This window comes from Engystomops pustulosus, chromosome 1 (genome assembly GCF_040894005.1).
Source record: "Engystomops pustulosus chromosome 1, aEngPut4.maternal, whole genome shotgun sequence".
NCBI lineage: Eukaryota > Metazoa > Chordata > Amphibia > Anura > Leptodactylidae > Engystomops > Engystomops pustulosus.
This window is the reverse complement of record NC_092411.1, coordinates 23,532,757-23,551,990: the sequence shown is the minus strand read 5'-3', so window position 1 is coordinate 23,551,990 and position 19,234 is coordinate 23,532,757. Positions and strand designations below refer to the sequence as shown.

The 19,234-nt window shown below is 44.7% G+C and overlaps 2 protein-coding genes across 2 annotated transcripts in view; one reads left to right on the top strand and one right to left on the bottom strand.

Moving 5' to 3' along the window:
* Positions 1–19,234, bottom strand: part of LOC140100152 (uncharacterized) — a 58,465-nt gene that overhangs the window by 7,810 nt on the left and 31,421 nt on the right. The window lies entirely within an intron of this gene.
* On the top strand, positions 161–19,127 carry LOC140118289 (uncharacterized). Its single transcript, XM_072136044.1, has 8 exons — positions 161–278; positions 5,031–5,142; positions 5,274–5,429; positions 5,509–5,632; positions 5,715–5,779; positions 6,316–6,436; positions 6,918–7,879; positions 17,263–19,127. Exons 2-8 carry the CDS (start codon positions 5,071–5,073, stop codon positions 18,469–18,471), a joined length of 2,709 nt encoding a protein of 902 aa, XP_071992145.1. The 5' UTR covers positions 161–278; positions 5,031–5,070; the 3' UTR covers positions 18,472–19,127.

Here is a 19,234-nt window from a genome sequence, read left to right as displayed (position 1 = left end):
TAAAGGGTTAAAGATAATTACCTCCTTCTGTACAGACACCCGTGTGCCCCAGAGCTGAAAGGACCTACAATGATGTCACTGTCATGTGACCAGTCTGCTGTGGGAGGAGGAGTCATGAAGTCACATGACCAGGTCTGCTCTGTAGACGGTGAAAAATTAGAGGACCTGTGATGATATCACTGTCACGTGACCAGTCACATGGATGTGGGAGGGGCCAGGCCCAGGCTGTGCAGCTGCTGAGGACTTTTATCAAGTCCAAGCAATGTCCTGGTGATCAGGTAATAGAAATGTACACAAACCTGCTGCATACACAGCTCCACTACACACACACTGCTCTGCTACATACAGCTCCGCTACGCACACAACCCTGCTACATATACAACCCTGCTACATATACAACCCTGCTACATATACAACCCTGCTACACACATAACCCTGCTACACGCACAGCACTGCTACATACACAACCCTGCTATACCCACTGCCTGCTACATACACAACCCTGCTATACCCACTGCCTGCTACATATACAACCCTGCTATACCCACTGCCTGCTACATATACAACCCTGCTCTACCCACTGCCTGCTACATATATAACCCTGCTATACCTACTGCCCTGCACACACAGCTCTGCTATACTTACTGTTCTGCTACACACAGCTCTGCTATACTTACTGTTCTGCTACACACAGCTCTGCCACATACACAACCCTGCTGTCCCACTCTCCTGCTACATACACAGCTTTGCTATTCCCACTGCCCCGCTATACACACAGCTTTGCTATTCCCACTGCCCCGCTATACACACAGCTCTAGTATTCCCACTGCCCCGCTATACACACAGCTCTGCTATTCCCACTGCCCCGCTATACACACAGCTCTGCTATTCCCACTGCCCCGCTATACACACAGCTCTGCTATTCCCACTGCCCCATTTCACACACAGCTCTGCTATTCCCACTGCCCCGCTTCACACACAGCTCTGCTATTCCCACTGCCCCGCTTCACACACAGCTCTGCTATTCCCACTGCCCCGCTTCACACACAGCTCTGCTATTCCCACTGCCCCGCTTCACACACAGCTCTGCTATTCCCACTGCCCCGCTATACACACAGCTCTGCTATTCCCACTGCCCCGCTATACACACAGCTCTGCTATTCCCACTGCCCCGCTATACACACAGCTCTGCTATTCCCACTGCCCCGCTATACACACAGCTCTGCTATTCCCACTGCCCCGCTATACACACAGCTCTGCTATTCCCACTGCCCCGCTATACACACAGCTCTGCTATTCCCACTGCCCCGCTATACACACAGCTCTGCTATTCCCACTGCCCCGCTATACACACAGCTCTGCTATTCCCACTGCCCCGCTATACACACAGCTCTGCTATTCCCACTGCCCCGCTATACACACAGCTCTGCTATTCCCACTGCCCCGCTATACACACAGCTCTGCTATTCCCACTGCCCCGCTATACACACAGCTCTGCTATTCCCACTGCCCCGCTATACACACAGCTCTGCTATTCCCACTGCTCCGCTATACACACAGCTCTGCTATTCCCACTGCCCCGCTTCACACACAGCTCTGCTATTCCCACTGCCCCGCTACACACACAGCTCTGCTATTCCCACTGCCCCGCTACACACACAGCTCTGCTATTCCCACTGCCCCATTTCACACACAGCTCTGCTATTCCCACTGCCCCGCTTCACACACAGCTCTGCTATTCCCACTGCCCCGCTTCACACACAGCTCTGCTATTCCCACTGCCCCGCTTCACACACAGCTCTGCTATTCCCACTGCCCCGCTACACACACAGCTCTGCTATTCCCACTGCCCCGCTACACACACAGCTCTGCTATTCCCACTGCCCCGCTATACACACAGCTCTGCTATTCCCACTGCCCCGCTACACACACAGCTCTGCTATTCCCACTGCCCCGCTACACACACAGCTCTGCTATTCCCACTGCCCCGCTACACACACAGCTCTGCTATTCCCACTGCCCCGCTACACACACAGCTCTGCTATTCCCACTGCCCCGCTACACACACAGCCCTGCTATTCCCACTGCCCTGCTACACCTGCTGCCTTGTTATACCCACAGCTCTGCTATACCCACTGCCCCGCTACACACACAGTCCTGCTACAAGCAGCGCAGTAACATGCACACCCCTACTACAAACACTTTGGTACATCCTCCATTGGGTAGAGATGAAGCAGCAGTCAGACTCTCACTGGTGTTTTTACACCCTAATAACATTAAGTTCACAAAAACCTCAAGACTGTTGTACAGAAACTTATATACTTTAAAAACAAAAAAAATCTGAACGCCACTTAAAAAGAACTGAAGAAAAAAAATATGGAAATTGCACAAAAAATCCATATAACAGGTAGACTGGTAACTTGTTCATAATTGAGGGACCAACAACCACATAGAGGAACAAACCTGGACTGCACCCTGGGAGAGAATCCAAAATGATAAAGTCAGGGGCGTAACTACAGGGGCAGCGGTGGCTATAGGGCCCGCAGTGTCAGGGGGCCCCGGCATCTATGTGGCCTGTATATTGTATATGATTTGTATGTCAGTGGGTGGGTGTATGTCTGTGCATACATGTGTGTAGGATTGTATGTATGTATGTATGTATGTATATATATGATTGTATAGAGGGTCACCTTGCATGGATCTATACTGTATTATGCTGCGGGATGTGATGCACATTCTGCACTGCGTCTGTATAAAGGGTTAATGAACACTGAAGATGGAGGGGGGATCAGACTTGTTTACGACAAAACCAGACAGTCCGGTGACGCCGCTGTTTAACTCTTCGGAGAGTTGCTGTGTCACTGCCAGAGAGCATTATGGGAGACTCAGTGTAAGTCTATGGGAGACTCGGGGTCATTCTGCTCTGGTGCTTGCAGTCAGGGAACAGAACTCGGAGGAGAAGACTAATGGAGTGATAGCAAGAAAAAGCTGACCCTGGGAGAGCTATCCCAGACCTTTCCTCAGCATTAACCCTTCTTCTGCCAGGGAGGAGTCAGCCCTGTGATTTGCTTGTATTTTTTTTACCTGGAATTCTTCAGTAAAGAAGGAAACTGTTCACTGCAGACCCTGACACGTGAGCACCCACATTCAGGTAAGTGGGATGACAATAGGTGGTCACTCAGATGATGGTAGAAGAAAGGGATAAAGCAACGAGGATTAATGTGCACAGAATATCATTAGCATCGCTGTGTGAGGCGGGATATCGTCTCTATAACCCTTTGCCTCTGATGCCTTTTTTTGTCAATTTAACATTTTTGGGGTTTTTTTTCTCTCCCCAACTTAGAAAAATAAAAAGTTATGGATTTTTCTATGTACAGAGCTGTATTTTTTCCTGCATAACAAACTGCACTTTCCTGTGTGAGAGTGTAATATTCCAGGCCGTGTACTGGGAAGCTGGAAAGAAAATTCCAAATGGAGTGGAACAAAAAAACCATATACATATTTTGACAGTTTTTATGGCTTTCTTTGTTTCAAATGACACGTTTCAGTCCAATCACCGAGATGCTACATTTTTTATTTACGCAAATAACACTGGGGTCGGTGGCCGGATGGGGGATAGGACTCCCAGCATCATTTTGATATATGCTGCACTCTGCTCGGGCTCCATATATCCATATGATGCTCAGAGTCCCGTCCCCAGCAGTTGGTTTGGTGCATGCAGCAGGACCCTGTAGGATCCATGTTTCACAAATCAAACTTGGCAAATGTAAAGCCTCCCTTACACCAGGTAATGGTAACAACTTCTTCAAATTAGGCTAATAGGCTGAATAATGTAACCAAAAACAAGATTTCCGTATTGACTGTATTAGTTAGGCCCCCGATCCCCTTGGTAGCACACAGCTGGAGAGAGGAGGGGTGAGTGCTCCTCACTTTTCCGACTTGTCCGACTAAGGGGTGTGGTCTTTGAAAAGGGGTGTGGTCTTCTTAAAAGGGGTGTGGTTGGGTGAAAATGGCCCTTACGCAAAATAAACTACGGTAATACCATGAATTTTACACCACAACGATAAATATGGTGCAGCAAAAAACTAGTGTTGTCCTATTTTGCAATGACGGAGCTTGCAACTCTTAGATCCATCTCCCCCCAATGAGTTAGGCCACAATAGAGCAGGCATTGGAGGAGGACGGAGATGAAGGGGAGATCAGAGAGTGATTGTTACTTAACAGAACTGGGCGGGTTCAGGTATAATATATGAGGAAGGGGTCCCTATACAGATGTCTGCTAAGGGGCCCAGCGCCTCCTAGTTACACCCCTGTCCAGGAGGACGGTGTACTACAACCTACACAAAGAGAGGATGAGCAGAAAGCCTGACGGTGTGAACCTTAAAAGAAGGGAACACATACGTGGATTGTGATGCTGCAAAGAAAAATAACTCCTTTTGCACGGCAGAGAAACGCAGGGCATAATTCTATGTACATGCACATAAACCTCTGCTTTTGCCTAAAATCATAAAATATATTTTAATAGTATGCTTGTTCACAGGGAAATTTTTTAATCTTTTCCAAAGCCATATATTTTTAACTTTGAGGTTTTTATAGATAAGGTTTTTGTAAGATCAATACATTTTGTAGCAGTTGTGCTGATGTTTTCATCCTTTGGTATTAATACACTGGTGCTGAATTCCTACTGATGACCCCCATGGTGCATTACTGCCCCCTACCTCCTGTGTTTACAAAACCAAAATCCACAAAGGAAATTGTAGCGAGTGGGAATTGTCTGACACTTAGGACCAATGGATCATGTAGAATTCTTGCCCCAGGGTCCATGGACCTTTAGATACTACCCTGCCTGGATACTACATGGCTACGTGTTTTAGGCTTCTATAAATGGAGGTATCAACAGAGACAGAGGTATGAGATCACACAATCAGGAGACCTATACCGGGCTGCAGACTGAGCTCAGCAATGTCACAGGAACACACTGGTCTTGTAACCATTTCCCAGATGACCTTCCCTGTGTGATTTATTCACAGACCTTCCCGCAGAACATCCCTCCTGAGGGACCCTCCAAGGATGGACAAGAAGAAGATCTCCAGAAGAATATTAGGCTTCACCTTAGAGATCATCTACCTGCTGACCGGAGAGGTAAACGCCTCCAGATTCTGTCAGGTTTTTTGGCATCATTTCAACTTTAGATGCAACATCTATGTACCAACAAATCTGAAACCCTCATAGTAATGTGTACAACTGTATTCAGTGTTGATCTCCATACACAGCATTACACCCCAGGGCAGAAGAAATCAGGTGACTGTGTGACTCCCAGAAGTGATCTCCAAGAGTCACCTCCACCCCACCCCCTGATACATGAGGAGATGAATGTACAGGAGATCCTAGAACTGACCATGAAGATGGCGGAGCTGCTGACTGGAGAGGTGACACTGCTGGGAATGCTGGGACATTATACAGTAACTGGAGGCGCCGGGTGGTGACTGTACCCATTGTGTGTGTCAGGTTCCTATAAGGTGTCAGGATGTGGCTGTCTATTTCTCCATGGAGGAGTGGGAGTATGTAGAAGGACACAAGGATCTGTACCAGGACGTCATGATGGAGGACCCCCGGCCCCTCACATCACCAGGTAATAGACAGGACTATAGACACGTGTCCCCTCATTATCTGTATAGAGGAAGGAATTCAGTCTCTGTATGTGATCCCTACAGTCACATCCAGGGAGAGAAGATCCCCGGAGAGATGTCTCCGTCCTCTTCTACCACAGGATGATCAGGTAGGTGGAGATCTCCCCTATGACCTGTAGACGCCTGTGACCTCCTTGTCTTCAGTCTTATCCCTCAGTATTATATGTCTTAGGCTACATTCACACGAACGTATGGAGGACGTATATACGGCCGATATACGTCCCCCATACACTCCTATGGGCGCACGGCACCCTATGGGAGCGGTACGGTGCAGCACACGTGCGGCACCGTACCGTTCCGTACCCGGGAAAAAGATAGGACCTGTCCTATCTTTTCCCGTAATACGGGGCCGTGCGCCATAGGTTGCTATGGAGAGGGGCGGGGGTGAGCTGCGCTCACCTCCTCCTCCTCTCCCCGTACACTGCCGTTGCCTGCTACGGTACGGTACGGGCGGGCAACGGCAGTGTGAATATAGCCTTATACTTGTGTAATGAGAGGAGGAGATGGAGGAGCGGAGGTGACCATAGACAGGACATGTGCTCTGGATCTTCTCCATGTCCCCAGAGATGAGTAGCGCTGGATTCCCTGCATCTTCTCTATTTTCTGACTATTATAACATTTTCAGCTTCCGAATGAGGACAATGATCTGGACAGTATCGATGTTGTAGCCATAACCATAAAAGAAGAGACGTCTGTGAGTGATGAGGAGGAGAGTAAGGAGGACGTCCCTGCAGGTATCCGCCCAGGTGAGTAGTGACCTCTAAATAAATAAATCTGAGAAGACGGTTTCATTGCAGAAATGTAATCCAATGGTTTATTCCCTATTGCGGGACCTGTAAGACACCAGTCAGTTGCCCACATACAGGAAGAAGCTCAAAGTCCTACTTAGCCCTCATTCACAGCAACACAAGTCACAATTCCTAGTGTATTAGTTAGCAGAAGGGTCATGTGTGATATGACCATAGAGACCATAGAGCCTCTCTGGACTACTACCCCCTCACAGTTGCTATAAACTGCTAGTGAACATCCTGGTGGCCTCCTATCATGATTTACTGGCCCATAATCTGAGGTCTACTCTTAGATTGTGACACTTGTGTCCAATGTATTTGTAGCTAATAAAGTTTTGCCTTGTAATTTAAAAAAAAAAATTATAGAAATATTTGAAACTATTATTAGATTTTTTAGGTTAATATTATCCAAATGTTATTAAATATTCTATTTTTGCAGATGACTCTACCAGGAGCTCAGAGGGACAAGTGATATCTTCAGATTGTAATGCTATCATACATCAGACCCCAGATATACCTTCAGACCTACCCTGCAAGGATCTATCATTCAATCCTATTATACCGGTCTTATCTTCTGACTCTACCAATTCAGTGGGCATTGAACATCAGGTTATTCCATATTCAGAGAAACCATATTCATGTTCAGAGTGTGACAAATGTTTTAACCAGAAATCTAAATTTGATAGACATCTGAGAGTTCACAAGAGGAAGAAAACTCATGTTTGTTCAGAATGTGGGAAGGGTTTTGCCGAGAAGACAACTCTCGTTAAACATCTGAGAATTCACACAGGAGAGCGGCCATTTTCATGTTCAGAATGTGGGAAATGTTATACTTTTAAATCAACGCTTATCCAACATAACAGAATTCACACAGGACTGAAGCCGTTTTCCTGCACTGAGTGTGGGAAGTGTTTTACCCAAAAACAAGCTCTTGTTAACCATCAGAGAATTCACTCAGGAGAGAAGTCCTTTTCCTGTGAAGAATGTGGGAAATGCTTTACCCAGAAACGAACTCTTACAAAGCACCAGATTATCCATATAAGAGAGAAGGAAAAGTCATTTCCATACTCGTGTTCAGAATGTGGAAAAGGTTTCCATAAGGAGTCCCGTCTTGTACAACATGCGAGAATTCACACAGCCAAGAAACTTTTTACCTGTTCGGAATGTGGGAAATGTTTCACCGATAAATCAGTTTTTGTTAGACATCAGAGAACTCACACGGGGGAGAAGCCGTTTCCATGCTCCGAATGTGGGAAATGTTTTAACCAGAAATCGAATCTTGTTTTACATCAGAGAATTCATACAGGGGAGAAGCCTTACTCATGCCAAGAGTGTGGGAAGTGTTTTAATCAGAAATCGAATCTTGTTGGACATATGAGAATTCACACAGGAGAGAAGCAAGTCCCATAGACGTCAATGTGGTGTGGAACAAAGCTACCAACTCTATTCTATTGGTCTTGAAAAAAACGAATAATCCTACTGGTATGGAGCAGGTCACTGATTTATGGATCCTGGGTGGTCTCAGCTGTTGGGCACCCAGGGACATTCCCGCTGTAGTGCATTGTCCGACCAAGATCACTAAGATCGTGCACCTGAGATCCTGCCTGTGTTGCTTCCCCACTCAGGTCCGACAGAGTTCACCATCTTTTACGTGGTGCATGTAAGTGCTTGGGTTTGCAACACATTTTAAAGTTAAATCCCGCGCTCAGTCTGAATCAGTTGGAGCGACCACCAGAACGCCCCCTAATACGTGATGCATGGAAGCCAGTTTAGCTGCCCTTAAAAAGGATTGCGTGCACCAAAATACCGGCGCAGACACTTGTTAAATACCTGTGCAAGCCCTGTAATCGCTGTAAAAGGCGAATAGCCCGACGAAAGTGCGCAGCGTGACCCTTAGTAAATAAGCCCACAGTGTTTATACACTTTTAAAGCAAATCTACCATTTGATTTTATGCATTTTGAACCAAACATACCTTGAGAATGCTGTAGCTACATTGATGCAGAAACATATTTTGTTTAATCCCTGAGCTGAGTGGTTATGCCAAAAAAAAACCCAATTATAACATTCAGGACTTTGGGAAAGCAGGGTTACATTTATCCTGTTGTTGATAAACACATTTCACAGAGCTTTCTGAACAGTCCAGACAAGACTAATCAACCATAGCTAGATTACTCATACACAGCAGCTGGGGGATGGTGCAGCGATTGATTACTTCTGCCTGTCAGGCACAACACTGTGATTACATCATTCTCTGGAGCAGCGCATAACTAATGTGAGAGGAAAAGCGCTGAGCCCCAGCACAGAAGTGACAGAGACAGATTGTCTGTGAGCTGCTATTACATTAATATGTGGGTAGATGAATAGAACCCCGTCTCCGATAAACATTTGATTTCATATTCCACCTTCATGTTTTTCATCTTCTTTACTACATACAATGTCCAGAATCCGACAACCTAAGCAGTATCTCCAGGGTGAGGTTTAAAAAACTTTTCGTCATCATTGATAAGTCAGGAATATTAATCTGGGATGGACTGTAGGAAATTTACTAGAAAAAGATGATTGTTTACACAAAGATTCCCATGTAATGATCTAATGTGTCGGAGATAATAATGGAAGGGTCCATAGTTTTAGTAGCACCAGCCATCACGCTAAACTTATGAGGCCAGTGATTAAGGTAGTCACCTGACCACCAGTCATAACATCATAATTTCCTAAATAGCCCTGAGGAGCCTGAACTAGTCTTGGAATTATATTGAGATTATTTATTGTATGGTGCAGTCCCATATGGGACGATGACATGTGATGATTTGCACAATGCACTTCTATGTCAGGCGGTCACTGAAAACCTCATTTGTGATGTACAGGCGGTCCCCTACTTAAGAACATTCGACTTACATACGACCCCTATTTACAAACGGACCTCTGGATATTGGTAATTTACTGTACTTTAGTCCTAGGCTACAATAAACAGCTGTAACAGTTATCACAGGTGTCTGTAATGAAGCTTTAGTGTTATTCCTGATTCTAATGACAACCCAACATTCTTAAAATCCAATTGTCACAGAGACCAAAAAAGTTCTGGCTGGGTTTACAATGATAAAATATACAGTTCCGACTTACATACAAATTCAACTTAAGAACAAACCTACAGACCCTATCTTGTATGTAACCTGGGGACTGCCTGTATTAGACTTTTATCTCTGCTTTATATGTTGTCAAACTTGTGACCAATGTTATCCGAATGTCACAATCTGCTGTACTGTAATCTCAGGTTTATTGTCTTGGTTATTTTTCAACGTTGTTATAAAATTTTAAAAAGTACAAATAAAGTACAATAATGGAGCACATTTACTTACCTGGTACTGTTGCGATCCCCGATCCGGACTGTCAGACGAGGATGAAGTCCATCGCGATTCACCAAGATTGTGCGCCCGATTTCCTGCATGTGTTGCTTCCCCGCTCAGGTCCCCCCGATCTTCCTACCGGTGTATGTGAGTGCATTTCTTACGGCACAATTTGAATTTTAAATCCTGGGCTTAGTCCGAATCAGTCGGGTTGTCCCAAGGCCACGCCCGTCGACTTGTGTCGCATGAAAGTCGGCGCCAAGATTGCGCCAAAATCCGATTGCGTGTGCAAAAAACCCCTGTTAAATGCGGCGCAAATCGGAAATAGGCGGGGAACCCGATGGAAATGCAGTCCGCGGACCATTAGTAAATGTGCCCCAAAGACTTGCAGACAAACACTGACACCAGACTGGTGAACCATTATATGGTGTCCGCTATCATCTATCTGATGTAACCCTCTCTCTACAACCACTCAGATGCCACGGTTACTATGAACCACAGCGTCTTAGAGGTAGGATGGTGCTCGGGTGTAAGTTTGTAGCCTGTTACCAGCTGAACAACAAGCACCTTAGAGATTGCCCTCAATTTAATGGTTTGTGGGACTTCTGAGATGGAGAATGAATGGAGCAGCAGAGCACAGGCTCCACCTGTTTCTGTATTTACTAGGGGGATAGGACCCCTCTACTTGTAATTAGTGGGGGTGCTGGTGGATAGACCCAGACTGATCAGTAGGATAATGAATTACAGTGAATTTCCAGGAATTCTGGTCTGGATGGCTTTTGTGTCGCTCCAGTCTGGTTCTCAGCCCTGTGCCCACCTGGAGGTTCCAGTGATCGGTCAATGAGTGGCCACTTCTAACCACAGGATTTAGGAGAAGAGATGACCCAGGGATCAGGATAGGCTTCTCTTTGGTCAAAATGGGTCTTATGGTCCCCTGGAAACTGTGGCTGGACACAGGGCTAAAAACTGGAAGTACCAGAGCATCACTAGAACTAGAGTTCTGAGTGAGACCCACATATCACTGATATTGAAGCCATCACAGAATCCCAATATACCCCTTTAACCCTTTAAGGACCTCACCCTTTTTTGTTTTTTAATTTTTCACTCCCCGCAATCAAAAATCTATAATTTTTTATTTTTTTTTACATGTAAAGAGCTCTGTGACGGCTTGTTTTCTGCGTAACAAATTGTACTTCACAGTGATGGTATTTATTCTTCCCTGCCGTGTACTGGGAAGCGGGGAAAAAAAATTGCTTTATTTTCTGCAGGATAATTTTATGTTGCAGCTTGTAGAAGATCCCACAAGAGGTGACGCATTGTTGGACCTTGTGATTTCTAACAATGAGGAGATTGTCCAAAATGTCAGTGTCCGGGAACCCCTTGGGAACAGCGATCATAATATAATTATTTTCCTCTTAAACTTTAAAAAGCAGAAACAGGTGGGAAAATCGAAAACTATGAATTTTAAGAAGGCTAATTTCCAAAAATTCAGGGCTGCAATACAGGATATAGACTGGGATCAGATACTGTCACATGGTGATACTAATGTTAAATGGGAGAAATTCAAATCTATCCTGGGTTTTTATACTTCTAAATTTATTCCAATAGGTAACAAGTATAGACGGGCTAGATTACACCCCTCGTGGCTTACAGCTACAGTTAGAAGGGCAATTAATGAGAAAAAGAGGACATTTAAAATATATAAATCTGACGGGTCACCTGAGGCTTTCAATACTTACAAAAAACTTACCAAAATCTGTAAAACGGAAATAAAATCAGCCAAAATACAAAATGAAAGACAGGTAGCTAAAGACAGCAAAACAAATCCCAAGAAATTTTTTAGGTATATCAATGCAAAAAAAATGGGTCACAACAGGTTGGACCCCTTTATTCTGAAAATGGGGCATCGGTGACTGGAGACCAGGAGAAGGCGGAGATACTTAATAGGTTTTTTAGCTCCGTTTATACAATAGAAGAGAGAACTTGTGACGTGGGTGGTGCCAGTGCGGATCCTGTAATATACTAGACTGGCTGAATGTAGACATTATCCAATCTAAGCTCAATAAAATCAATGTGTACAAAGCTCCTGGACCAGATGGGTTACACCCCAGAGTTCTTAAAGAACTCAGTTCTGTTATTGCTGTACCGCTGTCTAACATCTTCAGGGATTCCGTAATGTCTGGTGTGGTGCCAAGTGACTGGCGCAAGGCAAATGTGGTGCCAATATATAAAAAGGGCTCTAGAACTTCGCCTGGCAATTACAGGCCTGTAAGCTTAACTTCCATTGTGGGGAAAGTATTGGAAGGGTTAGTAAAAGACTATATACTGGAGTATGTGACATCAAATAGAATAATAAGTGATAGCCAGCATGGGTTTACTAAGAATAGAAGTTGTCAAACTAACCTTATCTGCTTCTATGAAGAGGTGAGCAGGTGCCTGGATGGAGGAGCTGCTGTGGATATTGTGATCTTGGACTTTGCAAAGGCATTTGACACTGTCCCTCATAGACGCCTGATGGGTAAAATTAGGGCTATTGGTTTGGCAGAAATCATTTGCAATTGGATTGAAAACTGGCTGAAGGATCGTATCCAGAGAGTTGTGGTCAATGATTCCTACTCGGAATGCTCACCAGTTATGAGTGGTGTACCCCAGGGTTCTGTGCTTGGCCCACTACTATTTAATATATTTATTAATGATATAGAGGTAGGAATTAATAGCACTTTGTCTATTTTTGCAGATGACACCAAACTGTTTAGTGTAATACAGTCTATGGAGGATGTTCATAGGCTGCAGGGTGACTTGGACAAACTGAATGTTTGGTCATCCACTTGGCAAATGAGGTTTAATGTGGATAAATGTAAGGTTATGCACCTGGGGGCCAATAATCCAAAGGCAAAATATGTCCTTGGGGGAGTAAATCTGGGAGAGTCCCTTGTTGAGAAGGACCTGGGGGTACTAGTAGATCATAAATTGAATAACAGCATGCAATGTCAATCAGCTGCCTCTAAAGCCAGTAGGATCTTGTCATGTATCAAAAGTGGAATGGACTCTCGTGATAGGGATGTAATATTACCACTATACAAGGCACTGGTTCGGCCACACCTGGAATATGCTGTCCAGTTCTGGGCACCGGTCCATAAAAAGGATGCCCTGGAGCTGGAGAGGGTTCAACGTAGAGCCACAAAAATGATAAGGGGTATGGAGGGTCTCAGTTATGAGGAAAGATTAAAACAACTAGATTTATTTAGTCTGGAAAAGAGACGACTACGAGGGGACATGATTAATTTATATGAATATATGAATGGTCCATACAAAAAATATGGTGGTAAGTTGTTTCAGATTAGATCAAATCAAAAGACGAGGGGGCACTGTCTCCGTTTGGAGAAATCAAGGTTTAATCACCGGAGGCGACAAGGCTTTTTTACTATGAGAACTGTCAATCTGTGGAATAGCCTGCCTCAGGCGCTGGTCACAGCAGGGAAAGCAGAGAGCTTCAAGAAGGGTCTAGATGCCTTTTTACACCTAAATAACATTGATGGTTATGTTATATAGAATTGTTTCCCCTAAATCCCTTCCTCATCCAATCCCTTCCCTTCCTTGGTTGAACTTGATGGACAAGTGTCTTTTTTCAACCGTAGAAACTATGAAACTATTTGGGTTGGTGCGATCACGGGGATAGCAAATTTGTATAGGTTTTATGTTTTATACATTTACAAAAATTAAAAACTTGTGTAGACTTTTTATTTTTATGTTCTGGTGCTAATAACTTTTTGATACTTCGGTGTACGAATCAGTGGGTGTTATCTTTTTTTGCGACTTTTGATGAAGTTTTCACTTTTTATTGGCAAAAAAGTGCCATTTTTAATTTTGGGCGCTATTTTCCGTTACGGGTTAAATGTAGTGAAAACCCGTTATTATATTTTGCTAGATCGGGCTTTTTCGGATGTGGTGATACCTAATGTGTTTGTGATTTTCACTGTTTATTTATATTTATATCAGTTGTAGGGAAAGGGGGTGATTTCCATTTTTAGGGGGGGGGGGTTTGGGGGGGGGGAGACTAGGGTCGGGAGTCACATGACCCGGGCTGATAACCTCAGTGCATGGTGGTGAAGGGTTAGAGGACCTGTGATGATGTCACTGTCATGTGATCAGTCACATGATCAATCACATGGGCGTGGGAGGAGCCAGGCTCTGGCTGTGCAGCTGCTGAGGACTTTCATCAAGTTCGTACCATTTCCCGACGATCAGGTAATAGAAATGTACAAAGAGCTCCACTACACACACAGCTCTGCTACATACACAGAGCTCCACTACACACACAGCTCTGCTACATACACAGAGCTCCACTACACACACAGCTCTGCTACATACACAGAGCACTGCTACATACACAGAGCTCCACTACACACACAGCTCTGCTACACACAGCAACACACATACCCCACTACACACACAGCTCTGCTACACACAGCAACACACATACCCCACTACACACACAGCTCTGCTACACACAGCAACACACATACCCCACTACACACACAGCTCTGCTACACACAGCAACACACATACCCCACTACACACACAGCTCTGCTACACACAGCAACACACTTACCCCCACTACACACACAGCTCTGCTACACACAGCAACACACTTACCCCCACTACACACACAGCTCTGCTACACACAGCAACACACTTACCCCCACTACACACACAGCTCTGCTACATACACAGAGCTCCACTACACACACAGCTCTGCTACATACACAGAGCACTGCTACATACACAGAGCTCAACTACACACACAGCTCTGCTACACACAGCAACACACATACCCCACTACACATTATTATTATTGTCTGGCTTGTGTGCTCTGGGGTCTGTATCAGTTATTGCATTTTGTGCTGTACTTTGGTTGTTGGAGATGCGGTGGGAGTGTTACCAGTGTACACCCCTGTTCTTAAGCTGTGTTCACACAAGATTTTTCATCTTTTCCACACTCCATATATTTTTGACTTTTGCTCAGGTTTTTAGGACTTCCTTTGGTGTTAATGCGCTGGTGCAGAATCCTCATTGATGAGTCCCATGACACATCCTTCCTCCTTCCTCCCGTGTTCCCCACACAGACCACATGGCCTCCTCTTGGCAGCTAAGATAGAGGTATCCACAAAGACGGAGATATGAAATGACACGACCCGGAGAGACTGGGGTCAGCAGTGTCACAGGAACACAATGGGCTCTTAGCCCGGCAGCCATTTCCCAGATGACCTTCCCTGTGTCTTCCCCTCCTGTCTTCATAGAACGTGTCTCCGGATCACCCAGCACAGTCCTGAGGGACCCCCCAAGGATGGACAGAGACCTGAAGGAGATCTCCCGAAGAATATTAAGCTTGACCTCAGAGATCATCTACCTGCTGACCGGAGAGGTAAGCGCCTCCAGATTCCATCATCATATCATACGTCCACATCTGGATTTCTATGATATATTAGGTGCCGCCGGGTGGGTGAAAAAGTCAGAGAGAAAAAAGAACAAAGATAAATGACCCCCAATGAACGTGGCTAGAGGTCATTATCAATGACCTCTAGTGTTGTATGGACCGCTACGGAGAACTGCCCATTGCTTGTGGCCTAGGAATTGCATACGGTTGTGGGTATGAAGCTATACTTTGTTGGTTTTTGGTATACACACCAAATGTTTCAGTCCCACTAGAAAAAACTTAATGGCCTTCTGTTGTTTTCAATGTTGGTCTCTATACACAGGATTACAACCCATTAAAGAAGACATCAGGAGACTGTGTGACTCCCAAAAGTGACCACAAAGAGTCACGAGGATGGAATCCAAGCCCAATCTTGGGACCTCCCCCTCACCCCCTGATACATGAGATCAATGTAGAGAAGATCCTAGAACTGACCATGAAGATGGCGGAGCTGCTGACTGGAGAGGTGACACTGCTGGGAATGCTGGGACATTATACAGTAACTGGAGGCGCCGGGTGGTGACTGTACCCATTGTGTGTGTCAGGTTCCTATAAGGTGTCAGGATGTGGCTGTCTATTTCTCCATGGAGGAGTGGGAGTATGTAGAAGGACACAAGGATCTGTACCAGGACGTCATGATGGAGGACCCCCGGCCCCTCACATCACCAGGTAATAGACAGGACTATAGACACGTGTCCCCTCATTATCTGTATAGAAGAAGGAATTCAGTCTCTGTATGTGATCCCTACAGTCACATCCAGGGAGAGAAGATCCCCGGAGAGATGTCCCCGTCCTCTTCTACCACAGGATGATCAGGTAGGTGGAGATCTCCCCTATGACCTGTAGACGCCTGTGACCTCCTTGTCTTCAGTCTTATCCCTCAGTATTATATGTCTTATACTTGTGTAATGAGAGGAGGAGATGGAGGAGCGGAGGTGACCATAGACAGGACATGTGCTCTGGATCTTCTCCATGTCCCCCAGAGATAAGTAGCGCTGGATTCCCTGCGTCTTCTCCATCCTCTGACTATTATAATATTTTCAGCTTCTGAATGAGGACAATGATCTGGACAGTATCGATGTTGTAGCCATAACCATAAAAGAAGAGACGTCTGTGAGTGATGAGGAGGAGAGTAAGGAGGACGTCCCTGCAGGTATCTGCCCAGGTGAGTAGTGACCAGAACATAAAACTGAGAAGAATTCTATATGCAGAAATGTAATACAATGGGTCGTTCTGTGTAGTACTTGTGACCCAGCAGTCAGTTGCCCCCATGCAGGAATTGCCACTCACTTAAAATCCACAGGACAAGGCCCAAAGTCCTAGCTATCCCTCCTTCACAGTAGCACAGTTTCCTAGAGTACTACCCGATATCTGGGTCATGGGTGACATCACAGCAGAGCTCAGCTCCTCTCCGGACTCCTACCCCCTCACAGTGCAGCACCCACGGTCTCCATACCCTTGAGATGTTAGTGGACATTGCACTTATTACCAAGACTTCAGCATTATTGTCCACCCTCTATCTGGGCTCTCATCGCTCCCTTAAGGAACCAACAAAAAACTTGAAAGTCTGTTCCAAATTCTACTAGGCTTCTTCATACATGACTGTGACCTCTATTGAAACCTGTGTCTTATGTATTATTTAGTTACTGATCGTGGTTTAATAAAATCCTCGAAGATATTGGTAGAATTGTTATGGTAATATTGTTAAAAAGTGGTAAAATCATATTTGTTTTTGGCAGAAGACTCTACCAGGAGGTCAGAGGGACATGTGATATCTTCAGATTTCACAGCAGATTGCCATGCTATCATACAAGATGTACATGAAGAGCACATCATGTACCCAAATATGTCCTCGGCCCTACTCTGCAGTGATCTATCATTAGATCCTAATATACAAGTCCTATCTTCTGACTCTGTCGATGCAATGGGCATTGGACATCAGAGAATTCCCAAAAGAGAGAAGCCATATTCATGTTCAGAATGTAACAAATTTTTTAACCAGAAATCGGAACTTGATAGACATCAGAGAATTCACACAGGGGAGAAGCCATATGTATGTTCAGAATGCGGGAAGTGTTTTGCCCAGAAGACAAGTCTTGTTGAACATTGGAGAATTCACACTGGAGAGAAGCCATTTACATGTACAGAATGTGGGAAATGTTACAGCGCTAGATCAACTCTTATCCAACATAAAAGAACTCACAAAGGGGTGAAGCCATTTTCATGTTTAGAATGTGGTAAATCCTATAGCTCAAAGCCCACTCTTGTCGACCATCAAAGAATTCACACGGGGGAGAAGCCATTTTTTTGTTCTGAATGTGGGAAATGTTACAGTTCAAAATCAACCCTTGCGCTACATCAGAGAATTCACACAGGGGTGAAGCCATTTTCCTGCACGGAGTGTGGAAAATGTTTTACCCAGAGACAAACTCTAGTTGACCATCAAAGAATTCACTCAGGAGAGAAGTCCTTTTCTTGTGAAGAATGTGGGAAATGTTTTACCCAGAAACAAACTCTTGTGAAACACCAGAAAATCCACGCAGGAGAGAAGGAAAGGTCATTTTCATATTCTTGTTCGGAATGTGGAAAATCTTTTTATATGAAATCACGTCTTGTACAACATCAGAGAATTCACACCGGGGAGAAACCATTTTCATGTTCAGAATGTGGGAAATGTTATAGTGCTAAATCAAGTCTTGTCGATCACCAAAAAATTCACACAGGACCATTGCCTTTGTCCTGTCCAGAATGTGGGAAAGGTTTTACTATGCAATCAAGTCTTGTTAAACATTTGCGGAGTCACACAGGGGAGAGGCCATTTTCATGTCCAGAATGTGGGAAGAGTTTCTTAAGAAGAGCATCTCTTATTGAACATCAGAGAACTCACACAGGGGAGAACACGTTTTCCTGTTCAGACTGTGGAAAATGTTGTACAGAGAAATCAGCACTCGTTAGACATCGGAGAACTCACACGGGAGACAAGCCATTTTCATGTTCCGAATGTGGGAAATGTTTTGATCAGAACTCGAATCTTGTTTTGCATCAGAGAATTCACACAGGAGTCAAGCCACATTCACGCCAGGTCCGTGGGAAATCTTTTAGCCAGAAATCAAAACTTGTGGAGCATCAAACAATTCACACGGGAGAGGAAACATTTATTGAGATCTTTTAAATAGTTTTTTTGTGACAAGTATTGTAAGATTAAAAAAAAGATTGTTCCAGTCAAACTCAAGTCCTGTCCTGTGTCATAAAAGAGAATGGTGAAGTGATTACTGGATTATGCCACAATTACCGTATATACTCGTGTATAAGCCGAGTTTTTCAGCACAAAAAATGTGCTGAAAAACGTCCCCTCAGCTTATACATGAGTCAATACTTAATTAAAGTATTTACTTAATTAATATTTAATTATTATTATTAATTAATATTAATACTACTTTAAAAATATTTAAAAAATAATAAACTTATATACTCACCCTCCGGTGGCCCCGACGTGCAGCGCTGCTCCCCGATGTCCGTGCGGGTCCTCTTCTGGCTTCCGCGCCCGTCTTCTTGCTTCTTTAACTTCGTGCCGGGCGCCGCCATGTTTTTCTTCCAGGCGGCGCCTAGTATGACGTCAGCAGCGGCGCGTCATACTAGGTGCCGTCCGGGGGAGAACAATGGCGGCGCGTCGGGAAAAAGCAAATCGGGCCCTTAGTAAATGACCCCCATTATCTACACCTAAAGCCACCCACTCTCCAGATATTTGTGCCTCATGGGCAGGATCGCGGGGGATGGTCTGGGCAGGAACAATTGGCAAGATATTGATGAATAAAGATGTATGTATTTTTATGGATTTGGTGTTTTTACTGTTTATTTATATGACTTCTAGGGAAAGGGGGGGGTGGGTGATTTGAATTTTTAGGGTTTTTTAAAAATAATTTACACGGCATGGA

What these genes read in the sequence shown, in the direction of transcription:
- LOC140118289 (XM_072136044.1), top strand. Translation starts at nt 5,071, where the DNA reads ATGGACAAGAAGAAGATCTCCAGAAGAATATTAGGCTTCACCTTAGAG. An exon ending in CCCTGCAGGTATCCGCCCAG is followed by an intron (nt 6,437 to 6,917) that starts GTGAGTAGTGAC and finishes CTATTTTTGCAG; the next exon opens with ATGACTCTACCAGGAGCTCA. An exon ending in TTCACACAGGAGAGAAGCAA is followed by an intron (nt 7,880 to 17,262) that starts GTCCCATAGACG and finishes AAAAGAGAGAAG; the next exon opens with CCATATTCATGTTCAGAATG.